Source organism: Oreochromis aureus, linkage group 20 (genome assembly GCF_013358895.1).
Source record: "Oreochromis aureus strain Israel breed Guangdong linkage group 20, ZZ_aureus, whole genome shotgun sequence".
In the NCBI taxonomy this organism is placed as follows: domain Eukaryota; kingdom Metazoa; phylum Chordata; class Actinopteri; order Cichliformes; family Cichlidae; genus Oreochromis; species Oreochromis aureus.
The window spans coordinates 19,558,826-19,571,891 of NC_052961.1; the positions used below are offsets into that span (position 1 = coordinate 19,558,826).

At 42.6% G+C, this 13,066-nt stretch overlaps 2 protein-coding genes across 2 annotated transcripts in view; one reads left to right on the forward strand and one right to left on the reverse strand.

The window, feature by feature from the left end:
- The window catches only part of rarga (retinoic acid receptor gamma a), a 54,159-nt gene extending 42,978 nt beyond the window's left edge, over window positions 1-11,181 (reverse strand). Inside the window, exon 1 of the mRNA XM_039604820.1 lies at window positions 11,081-11,181. The gene's annotated coding sequence lies outside the window, so the exon portion shown is untranslated. The remainder of the gene's footprint in view (window positions 1-11,080) is intronic.
- nr1d4a (nuclear receptor subfamily 1, group D, member 4a) lies at window positions 250-12,863 on the forward strand. Its single transcript, XM_031746966.2, has 8 exons — window positions 250-1,128; window positions 6,738-7,043; window positions 7,144-7,232; window positions 7,349-7,493; window positions 10,005-10,588; window positions 10,680-10,865; window positions 11,006-11,216; window positions 11,327-12,863. Exons 1-8 carry the CDS (start codon window positions 1,107-1,109, stop codon window positions 11,521-11,523), a joined length of 1,740 nt encoding a protein of 579 aa, XP_031602826.1. The 5' UTR covers window positions 250-1,106; the 3' UTR covers window positions 11,524-12,863.
- The last annotated feature ends 203 nt before the right edge of the window (window positions 12,864-13,066 follow it).

Consider the following 13,066-nt stretch of genomic DNA (forward strand, 5'->3'; position numbering starts at 1 on the left):
TGCAATAATTCACCCTCACACGCAAGCCACGTGCAAAAAAAAAAAAAAAAACGCGAATATAGCCTATCACAAGTGCACAGGATCCACATTTTGCAGAAATTCCAAATTTGACAAATGCTTTGTGTTTGCACGTGGTCTCCTCAATGAGCATGTTGTTCATAAGTCCACTCGCTCGTCTACATTTTCCCCTGGCACATGCGCTTTGGACTTGGCACTTGCATGATGTTTGGCATGTCTCGGTGTTTACCATCCGTTTGAAGCGCTGCTTGTCAGAGCAGTCACGGTGAGCCACGCCTCTTGTCCATGTGCTCCATCCTCCAATCTCTCCATCCCTCCTCACCACACGCTCTCTATTTTGCATAAAATGTGTATCAGTAGGGCAGCGCTCTCTCCGGCACATGCACCGCGCACATGTAGCGTGGCTTTACTGAACACACACCACGCTCGAATAAGCGCATCAAACTCCCCTCAGCCCCGGATCCCCGCCAATGAAAACGCACAAGAGCGTGAAGGAGAGAGAGGGAGAGACGGGACTCCGCTACATACAAAGAGTGAGCCAAATCCTACACAAACAGCCACAACACAAGTTGGGGAGAACGGAAAAGGCGGTCACATTTCCTACTCACCTGCAACGTGATTGATGTGGGTGTTTGTATCAGTGGGTGTGCAGCTTGTGTCAAGTCCGACAGTGTGTTCAAGGATATGCTGACTCCACTTTCCTGGAATTCATGAGAATAGTTTAATCTTCGCTCGTGCAACATCACGCGCGCTAGAGCTAGAGGTGCAGTACTCAGAGAGCAGAAGGTATCCAGGTATCATTGGGGGAGACCAGTGTGACCAATTCAGATCTAACAGAAAAGAAGTGCCATCTACTGAATTACCTACAGATTACAGAAGAAGAAAAACAACAACAACTTCACTAGCACTGGACTCTTTCCAATCAGTGCTTCCCATTTTTGCGCTCTATGGAGCAGGTGTTTTGCGCAAAACTCTTTTTTGACTTTTTCGCCTGCCTTCAAAAGACTTTTGCTCCAGTCTAGTGACGTGACATTCACGGAGGTCTGCTATCAAGTTTATCCAGAGATTTAATCATCCACAAGAGAGAAATGGATAACAGCCCCGGCGGTGGTAAGATTCTCCTTTATTTCCTTTATTCTCCTGCTGCAAATGTCTAGCAATGCTGATTATGACAAAAGTTAGAACTGAATGACTGATCGGTGTTTCATTCATGTTGGTACCTGCGATCGATAAACGATAGCAATTCAGCTCGATCTGACCATAATGTGTTATTAAGTGTAAAAGAGCTGATTTTGATTGAAATGAAACAGAGCTTAAATGAATACATCACAGAAATGCGATATCCCACTGATTTAATAATTTTGCAAACCACTGATTTATTTATTTTTATTTTCATTTTTACTTGTGGCGATTTTTTTTATAATTACATGCAGCAACAAGTGGGTGAACTATAATTTTGAGGGTTTTGTATTTTACTCATTTCTGAGCTGAGTCGTTTTAAATAAGATTGTGAATTTAAAGGCCAAACAAAACCCGATTTTAAAGTAAAACTTCATGCAAAGCTACCAGGACGTGACTGTGCTGCGTTCAAATGTCCGAGCGCAACGTCGCCTGGGAAGGTGAGCCGCTCGGGATTGAAGGGAGGCTGGTCACTTCCTGTTTCTCCCCACGAAAACAAACTCACGTGGAGTTACAGTATGTTGGCCAGCACTGTAATCATAAACTGTCGTGCCAGAATTTTAACTGCAGCCCTGTCATATCACAGCAGAAAAACACCGTTTGGCGTAGGGGGCGTGCCTGTTTTCCTTTATCAAAGCCATTGCTGGAGTGCCTACAGTATAAAGGCTGATAATGGAAGGACCTTTATCCGTTAAGTGGTATTAGGCAGCGTTTTCTCGAGATCAGTCAAGGGTGCACATGCTCTCTGCTTCCGTCTCCTAATTGACGGTGAATCATTTACAACAGCCACGGTCACGTTCTGGCACAGGTGATGGGCGCAACCTGTGCAATAGATCTGAAAACGAACCCACTGACTGTGTTATGACTTTGTATTTCACTGATAAAGTGGGCCAGAGTAAATAGATGAATAATCATATATTAGCTGTAGTATTACTCAGCCAATAAAAACAAAGACTGGGGTGCTGGGTTTTGTTGTTTGTCTTTCCAAGAGGCAGGAGCAGTGAAGCAGAAGATTTTTCCAAAAGTTATTAAATCTTTATTTAACTGTTTATTTATATTTTTTTCTTATTTATTTGTTTAATTAATAAAATAAGATGTCTTTAATGACATCCCACTTCTATCCTTAGATAGAAGTAGTCCTTATTACTTCAAATGGTGACCACATTGGTTTGACCTTTAATATTTCAATATTGTTATTGGGACCAAGCATAATTAGATTTATGAGTTCAGTCATCTAAACAAAGCTATAAACATTATTATAACCACATGCCTGCAATTGCCAAGGCTGTTGAAGAATGAGCTACAGACTGAGTGAGTGAGTTGTTTCATGTGAAGGAAGCATTCACCCAAAGGTTAATGTAATGATTTATTCATACATAAAATATCTTATAACTCAAATAATAGACCCAAATACAAGAGATATAGCTTGGCAGACTTGTTATGTAATACTAGTAAACATATTGTAGGGGAGTAGGCTACAGTCAGCTGGAACAGGTTACACAGGGCCAATTATTGGGGAAATATAAATCAGTAAAAACTAATATTTGGAGCTTACAATGACATACAAATGGTTGGAAACGCATTGGAAAGTATTTATTAGCATCAGTATTCACATCAGCTTGTACTGCATATCATGTCAAAAAAGGCACTTGGACCAGGGTGTGGATGTCAGCAAACGTTTTATGACACCTGCAATGACAGCTCTGTAGCACTATAATAGTACATAGCTATACTGTTTGATCGCATTTAGCCATCAAATGATAATCAGATGGTGTAAGCAAAATTGAAGAAAAAGAAGAAGTTCTATGCCCTTCACTGCTCCACGGACTTTAGTTTCCTCTCTAAAACGTCCTCTGGCACACCCCTGGTGGAGATCTTCTGCAATATTTTCAGCATCATTAAAGTATTCAAAGTATTTCTCGCCATTGGCTCTAAAACATCAATGCGTTAGTTCTAAGGCTGACTAACTGGCACAAACATTCAGACAAAAAGCCCCATTTTTGTCAACATTATGTACTCAGTGCTTAAACATTTGCTAGATAGTAATCCAGCCCCATTATTTTTGAAGTATTGGGGGGGAATAGGCCACATAAATAGGCTACAAGACGTTTCAAACTCAGATTAAAAATGTGTATCCCAAAGTAATACACCTGTGTCCTCAAAAATATGAGTAGACCTATCACAATATAGGCCAATTTCTTGTCAGCAGGCTGTATCTTCTGCATCACTCAGAATGGAAGATGCTGAGTTACAAGTGAACCAGTCCTCTGACAGGTTATAAATTTAGACTGAGACAAATAAAAGAAAACAATTACATTTAACATCCCAGGGCAAGACTAATCACAAACAGATGGATTTTAAATTAAACATGTTTCTATCTTCATGCGAATTTTCTCCCCGATACTTTGGTCTGGTCACACACTGACACACAGTTTTCGCCCTGCTGTTTTAAACGAAGTTGCACCGCCCGGCTGTGCTGCTGCTGCTGCTGCTGGTGGAGCGTGGTCAGACCACCCTGCCGCATAACATGCTGCTCTATTTAATTTGGCTCTTTAATTATAAGCCTCTGGCGGACTGTAGAAGCTCTGGCTCCCGGCTGGAGCGCACGCTTCACATCTTCCCGGTGAAAGCCCTGTCAAAAAGCCCTCCTCACGTGGCTTCCCTTGCAGAGCCGCGTGCGTGCGACGCGTGAGATATCCGGGCCCTCCTCCTGCCGCTACCCCGCTCTCACGGACGCTTCTGTGTTGACGATGCCGCCTGCGGTGGTGGTGAGGCAGAGCTTGGTCAGTGGGTCAGCAATTCCACGCGTTAACTCTTTTCTCCCTGGTCACGTTTCCCCGCCTCATGCACCACTTGCTTCTACTGAACACCGCCCCCCTCGCCCTCGTTTCATTTAAATCAGTGCGAGCTTGCAGTGTGGTACAAAGCTGAGTCGATTTTGATTCTGCAACATCTGTCCCCGACGCATCGGTTTAGGGCACTCGTGCGTTCATTGTGCGTTTGGAGTGGAACGTGACTGTTAAAACGCAACATTTTCCCAAACGGGGTTGAAACACACAGCATATGAAAACGATGCTGAAAGCTTGCATAGCAATGAAACCGACGCTTTATCAAGACCACAGAACAGACAGAAACAAGACAGGATGTTAGACGACGAATCATATTCTTGGGGTCTCTAAAATAGGCCATAGCCACCCACTGTGATACTCTAATACAGCTCGCCCTCTTAATTGCATGAGCCAGAGCTGCTGTGTGATGCGGCACCAGTTTCGAGAGAGATGCTAGAGGCACATAGACACAATTCTATCAAGTTCCTGCGATATTGACCTACTTTCACGAGCCCGAGGTAACAAAGTCTTCTGCAAACAACCCAAGTAGAAACTGTGTTCGGTATAACACAAACTCTTTTTATTGGCCACAGAGACCTATATATTTTCTGTTTTATAATAATAATAATAATAATAATAATAATAATAATAATAATAATAATAATAATAATAATAATAATTTTCCCAGAAAGTCAGTATCTATATTTATAAACTCTACCCACAGGGGACAAATAATGACTGTAGTCACTTTAACTGTGGCTTCTATCCACTTCAGCCAGTGAAAGTAAGAGATAAAGAGGGAGACAGAAGGGAGCGAGAGACCGCCTGTGGAGGATCCAGTGCTCACGTTTCTCTGCCTGCTTTCTGGTCCCAGGCAGATTAGCGTTTGCACGGGTACACTAAACTTAAGATGGGCAGTGACCGCGTCCTCAATTAATGCTGTCTGCGTTGACCTAAATTGTGAGAGTGTTGTGCACGTTGTAGCAAGGTGCATGGAAATCCTCTGAGCACGTGGGAAGTCCTGTACAAGACACAGGATCAGACAAAACTGGAGTTCGGTTCAGGTGTTTTAATAATGGCATGTAGCCTTGCAGGAGTTGCATTACCTGTGTTTGCAATCAGTAGATCAATACATTTCTCTATGTATTACAGATCTTTAATAACCCTCGTGATGGGCTATTTGCATAAGATGAATTATAGAGAAAATCGTTAGTTTTATTCTATTCTATGTATAGAATAGAAATTAACAGCAGCACTTTACAGCCTGCTTGGATACTTCCTGCACCACTACTCAAAAGCAGAGCTTTAAATGGATTATTAATTAACAGCGTTCACAGTACAGTGGCTCAGGAGGGGGTCATTCATAAACACAAGGCTACTGTACATGTGAGTCTTCAGGTGGACATGCAATGTGTTTGGGTGGAGTGAGTCGGCGTGGGCTGGGCATTCACTGTCTGCGTGTAGGCTCACAAGGAGGTGAGGCTCAGGTCTGGTCTGTTGGATCTGTCTATGACTCTGGCATGAGTCAACAAATCCTCCAACACGTGCTGCTGGAAGGATTATCAAAACATGAGCTAAACAAATGCTGTTCGCAGCAAAGGGATAGGTCTCCAGGCACATTAAGCGAAAACCAGCGTGCCACTCTCAGCTGCATGTGCAAGTTTGAAAAAAAAAAAGTTTTAAATTGGAAACATATTTTTTAGACTGCTTTGAATGCTGAAACGAGTGCGTACATAGCCTAATTTGTAATCTTGAATGTGTCTCTAGTGGACTCTGCTGCACATTGCCTTGTTATTACGGCAGTCCAAACCACAAATTCGAGGTTTTACCTTTGCACAAAAAACAAAACAGAAAACAAAAACGTGACTCACATTCTTCTACTGTGAAACGACAGTAGCAGAGGCTCGCTGCTACCTCACGCTCAGTGAGTGAGGGTGGCGGCGGTTGAGGGCTGTCCCATTCAGCGTATGTTTATAAACACAGATCTGACTTCAAATTGTGTTAGATTTCAACACGAGACTGCGGATTTGGTTCGGGCAGTAACCGTGTCAGGAGTCCACGCATGTGAGGCGGCGGTCAGGTGTCGTGCTGTTAGCTGGCGCTGGGCACGGTGCCAGGGGAGCGAGGCTATTATTGGAGCGGAGGAGGCAGCAGACCCCGCAGACACGTGAGGTCGTGTCTCCGCTCATCCACAACGCCTGACTAGAAGTGAGAGAGAGAGAGAGAGAGAGAGAGAGAGAGAGAGAGAAACGAAAGTTCGGAAACAGCCATAGTTGAATGACAAAAAAGAATCCGCTAAGAGTTACAAGTGCTTTAAGATTGCATGACGCAAGATTTTTTTAAGTGATTCTTCTAGTGTACGTATCTCTGACTCGTTGCTGTGCCATCGGCAGTATTTTTAGCGCCCACTTTATCCTCTTGAGCGCACCATTACGCCTATTACACGCAGCATGCAGCAACATCGCTGCAGATACTCAGAGCCGCTGTCCACAGATTGTGCAACATTACATCACAACACATCCATACCTATACAATAGCCCTGCAGGTTTTCTAAGCAATTATGGATAGCCAGATTAATTAATTAATTAATTAAATTAAATGTAATTAATTTTTAAATGTGTAATTCATGTAATCCAGCCAAATTTAAACTAGGCTATATTTTTTTTTTCTTTTAAGTCTTTTTAAGTGAACATCTCCATTCTTTTTCTTCAGGAGGAGTAATTCTGTATGCCGGCTCCTCTGGCAGTGCCAGTCCCAGCCCTGGCAGCCCTTCCAGTGGATACCAGACACAATCACCTTCTTCACACTCCCAGCCCTCATCTCCAGAGGAGGTTACCTTCACAGAGATTGGGGCGTTGAAGCAGAGGGCAGCTGGGTGCAACACTCCATCCTCCAAACTGGTGTTCCAATTCCCTGAGGTCTATAGTGGCCCCTCAACACCAGCAGCTACTCCACAGCATTCCTATGCACACCCCATTGCGGGGAAAAGGCCATGCGGATTCCCAGGAACTTTCACCAGTAAGTTTTCCTAACTGTCGATATGCATAAATATTTATTCCTTCATATACACATGTGTGTGTTTTTGCAGCTTATCTCACAGTTCACTTTCCTTCCTCAGAGACAGGTGGAATGGTCTTGCTTTGCAAAGTCTGTGGAGACATTGCATCTGGTTTCCACTATGGAGTGCATGCATGCGAGGGATGCAAGGTAAGGCAATAATCAGGAAAAAAATGAAAAAATTGTGGAATATTTCATATGTGTGTTGATTTTTTTTGTGCCCTGGTTCCACATGATATATATGTAAACATGTCTGTTTGTGTCAGGGTTTTTTCCGACGGAGCATCCAGCAGAACATCAACTACAAGATGTGCGTGAAGAACGAGAACTGTCTGATCATGCGCATGAATCGGAACCGGTGCCAGCACTGCCGTTTCAAGAAATGCCTCTCTGTTGGCATGTCAAGAGATGGTGAGACATCCTGACATATATTTATTTTATTTTACTGAAATTTCTCCTCTCGCACTTCTGCCAGAATACCACAGTGCTCTGATTAGCCAAAGCAGCAGGGAAATGGGCACACAGAAAGTGGTGCAGTACTGATATGTAGGTCTGAGTGAAAAATGTAATGCGGGAAGACTTTTGAGGTCATCATGCCAGTAGCTCAGTCACTCAGTTTGTAGGAAGACTTGCACCTGTCTTGCCCTCCTTTGTCACTGCACTGCCTGTAAGTACCATCTGGCTCTGTATCACTCTTTTTAAGTTTCTAAGTGTCTTTCTGCTGCCCTTTGCAGTATCCACCAACACCTACCTCTATGCTCTTGTTCAGTGCAGCCCCTCCCCCTTATATGTACCCACTATGTTCCCTCAGCTCCCCTTACATCTCTCCCTCAGACAGTGATTTATGAGTAGAGGAACCTTGAAGTCCCTAAAGCTATCTATCATCGGGAAAACTGCAGCAAACACAGGAATTATTTTAGGAAATTGGAACAGGGTCAACGTGATTACCTTGTGTATGCCCATAGAACATCTTACTGCAATTAATAAGGGACAGGGCAACAATTAAGCAAGGGATGCAGAAACCATCGTTATGACAGAATTTTTCAGGCGTAACACTCCTTTCACCTCATTCTGGCTCTGATAGCTGAACAGTGATTGATCACCTATCACCACAAATTAAGAAAACAGTTGGGCTGACCTAGAAAAACAATACAGAATCAGCCCTATAGTGTACTCATACATCATGACCTACTTGGTGTAGTTTGCCTGTTTTCTTCCTCTCAGTATGGTTTCTGCTTATCTCCACCCTCCAGTACTCTGCATTGCCTAATCTAGTAAAGAGGTTAGTGTTATTTCTGCATGTGCTTGACACTTTTGGTGCACAGCAAAGAAAAAAAAAAGACTGTGGCAAAATGCATCCAAATGAGAGAACATTCTGGTTGACCCTTTTACGGGAGATTTTTGAATGCGTTAAGGACCACAACCTAGAAACCCCTTTTTGCTCAGTTTCAAGCATTACGAAAACAGGAAAACCGCAGGCAACTGACTGCAGCCCACAATAAATAGTACACCCTGATTTCACACCAGGCAGCTGTGTGACTCTGGCGCTGCAATATAGGCAAATATTTAAGTCCGTTGGCACGGTGGCACACTTTTCTTCCCGTAATCAGACAGAATACAGGAAAGTTTCTTTAGGTTTCTTCCTTCAGCCTACCTGGTTAGATTTTAAAATGCCGTTCAGCATAATTTGCATATGCAGCTCAGTAGTGTGCATTTGTTTCTTTTTAAACCATGATGACAGGGATTAAGCTCATGTTACGTTATTGGCCACATCCTCATCAAGTTACTCTGCAGATTACAAAAGCTTCTTTAGTATATAATGCAAACTACTACTACTACAACTACTCTTACTCTTGATCGCTCAGTTTTGCACAGTTATTGTCATTCTGCTTTTTATTCTAAATTGTGGTTGTATGCAGTATACAATTGAAATATATATAAATACATATATGTATACACCACTATACCACTTATATACTTTATAAAAGAAATTGGGTCTGCTCTACTTTCAAGTCTTTGAAGATGTACCATTTTTATCCTATACACACCTCTTGCATTAGCTTCCTGGTGACGTGCACTCCCCAGAATAGAGAATACAATAGCCACAACTTGCTCGGTTCAGACCTTAATCCTCCCTTCACCTTAGTCAAATCTTGACCTTATAATTATATGATTTACATGATGAGTACTTTTGTCCCCAAAAGGGAAGCAGGTTCTCACAGTGTGACAGTATGACTGCACAACAGGAGCGCCACACACACACACTCTCTCATTTTCCAGCATCGCCATCCCTCATGTCAGTCTTATTCATGTCCTCACTTCTGTCCCCTCAACTTTTCAAGCTCACCACTCTCATACTTCTCCTTCTCACGATCTCAGTGCCAGTGACATCATGCCGATGTTGCCCCACTGCCCTACTTACAAATGGAGGGAGGGAGCAGTAGAGGAAGGCGATAGGGGTGGATAGAGGAGAGGATGAGGCAGATGGCAGCAGGGGGTCTATAAATAGCCTCTCCAGCTGATGGTTACTGTGAGAAGGGGGATGGGGGATATGGATCAAGAAAAGGAAGTTTTCATCTCCCCACTTGTGTGATTCACATTGAAATCACTATAAACAGTTTAAGCATGTTAAGCTGCGAGTTATACATCTCTTGATAAAAATGAATAAATCTATAAATTCATTTGTAACTTTCGTTGCTGTTGAACTGGTGAATTGGATTATTGTATTTGATCTTTGTTTTCAATTTTGCAATTTAACAAAAAAATCTGTGAAACAAAATAAGAAAAAGGGTTACCATTTATTTAGAAAAAGACAAGAACGGAGAAATGAAAAGCAGGGCACAAAACAAACGTTTACTGTGACTGCCTGTGCTGTCAGTGACAGGAACCTAACCTTTTCTCTTCTGCTTGTATCTTCCTTAGCGGTGCGTTTTGGCCGTATCCCTAAGAGAGAGAAGCAGCGACTTCTGGATGAGATGCAGAGCTACATGAACAGCCTAAATGAGTCGGCTGCCATGGACATGGACTCTCCTTCAGTGAGGGAAAGTCCCACCAGCACAGACGATGGTACCTCAAAAGAGGCCATTGGAGCCATTTCCAGAGCCTATCGTGACATCTTCACCAGCAACAGCAGCAACCAGGAGCGAGCATCCAAGTCAGGCAACATCATCTCCAGCAACAACAACAACAACACATCTCCCTTTTCTCAGGATGGCAATTTTCCTCAAGTCTCATCTCACCCCACCTCAGCTCAGAGTTATCAGTCTTGCCCAGTTACCCCCGCCAGTGTATGCCCAGTCTCCTCTAATCACAACCAGCCTGCATTTAACAATATGGACAGCAATCGCTATACCTATTTAGTGTCATCAAATCAGAATCACAACAAGTCAAATGCTACAGTACCTCAAAGGGGAAGTTCTGCCAATCATGACAGTTTCCGCATTGCAGGCAGTACCCAAAATCAGCCCTCCTGCCCATGGAAGTTATCTCCAGGAGCTAAAGTGCTGGTAAGTGCAAGACGCTCGCTGAATTAGGACTGCTGTATGATTCGTTATTCGACAAGCTCTTTATGACTTGATGTTTTTTGTCTTTTCAAAGGCCTGTCCTCTCAACGCGTGCCCAGTGTCAGGGGCAGAACGCACAAGTCAGGAGATATGGGAGTCTTTCTCTCAGTGTTTCACACCTGCTGTCAAGGAGGTTGTAGAATTTGCTAAAGGCATCCCAGGATTTCAAGAGCTTAGCCAACAGGACCAGGTCATGCTGCTAAAATCAGGCACCTTCCAGGTAATGACATACATTTTCAGTTATACATTTTCTTAATCATAAATGCATCCTAATGTGTCCAGATGTGTTTTTGGCTAAAGCATTTGTCTCACGTTTATCTTTTTGTTCTCGTCTTTTTTTCCCATTTCTTGCATGTTAAGGTTCTGATGGTGAGGTTCTGCACCTTGTTCAATGCTGGGGAGCATACAGTGACATTCCTGAATGGCCAAACTTACCCGCTGCCCACTTTGCGGGCCTTGGGCATGGGCTCTCTGCTGGATGCAATGTTTGAATTCAGTGAGAAGTTGGGTTCTCTGGGACTAGAGCCTGATGAAATGGCTCTCTTCATGGCCGTGGTGCTGGTCTCTGCAGGTTAGAGAGCAACAGTTACAAATTCTGCATGACAGTGACAGTTTGATAATGAATCCACAATGTGCTAACTGTTTCAAATCACTCACACCGGTATCCTCTGTGTTCCTCAGACCGTTCTGGCATTTCGGACACAAGGGCCGTGGAGCAGCTCCAGGAGGGCCTTATCCGCGCCCTGCGTTCACTGATTACTCGCCGTCGTCCAGATGATACCACCCTCTTCTCCAAGCTGCTCCTGCGCCTTCCAGACCTCCGCACCCTCAACAACCTGCACTCTGACAAACTGTTGGCCTTTCGCATTGATCCTTAAGAAGTCCCCTCTTTCACAGAGTGCACAGGAAAAAAACTATTTCACACAGAAAAATACACAGTACATACACACATACAGATATTATCTTCCAAGGGCAGGACTTCCTTCAATATTGAGGAACAAGGAATTGTGCAATCTGATGAGTGTTGTTTTGAAAAGGATAAATGAGGGCTACGTACATATTTTTGACTTGCTGTTGATCGTCATGCAATGTTTTGAGAGGAAAAAATACAATACAATAAAAACAAACTCATGTACACTCATAAACCTCCACACCTCTTGAGAGACATTGTTCAGTTAAAAAGAAAAAGATTAAATCATTGTGTAGAGTTACTAGTACCGTTTTGGAAAAAAAAAAAATCATTTGTGCACTTGCTCATTATATCCTGTATACTTAAGAATAAAAGCCAGTTCACTTCTGTTTATTCCACAAGTCATACAGTATTAACAGACCATCACTAAGCAGCCGCTAAAAGATGGATGTTGTATATGAAAAAAAATTTACTTAGGGACCACTGGTGATGATTGACCATGTGTCAGTTTGTGTTTAAGAAAAAGGGAATCTGTATATAATACATAGTGATACCTGAAATGTTAAGGCACTTGTGTGTCACTGTTTTACAAACATGCCATCTGCATTAGTACTGGAATGGGATCCCTGCTTTAACCTGTACATGACAGGATGCAGTCTCTTTCTAAGTTTTGACTAACCTTCCAGAAAACATTTGGCTCACCTTAAATTTAAATATGTCATCGTGATAAGACGGCACGATTATAATATTATTTCACAAAAACATAATGTCTGTCACTGTACCGTATCACATCTAGACTGATGGAGTGCACATTGGGTTTTGTAGTTCCTGTGTTTATTTTTTGTTGCTGTAAATATTATGTTACCCAATGTTGATGTATCGATTACTGAACTGATATGATGGATCAGACATATGAGTTTGGTGTAATGAAGAAGAATGTAATGGCCTTCCTGTATTTGGTGGGGATCTGGCTATGCCAAGGGAGCTTTGCTCAGGAGAATGTGTAGTAGGGATTCTCAAACAGCTCAGACACTCTTCCTGCTATATTAGATGATGTAACAAACCAGCATAATCCCTGAAATCACCAGCATTCACTCCACATGCACCCTTCCTCTGGCCCCAATGTTTGTCATACAAACACAAGAAATATTTTTTTTTTTTTTGGGGTGGGTGAGAGATCTAATTTGATTGGTCATCTCACTGTTTGCTTGTTTGATTATGGCTGATTGAGCACATCTTGTACATTTTGTACATTTTTTCTTCCTAAATAGAAATGATACAATGATATAAAGTTGGAATTATGTATTATTCTGCCTCTGTGTCCTTTTTGTAAACATTTGTGGGGGGAAATCAGTTTAGAAAAAAAAAAACATAGGCTATGTTGAGTAATTAAGCTCGTAGTTGTGCAACACTGTATACTGGCAGCACGCTGTCAGTGTGTTAACCAAGTTTATACATTGTGCAATTATGTGAACGTTAGGTAATTTATTGCTAGCAGACTGCATTAACTA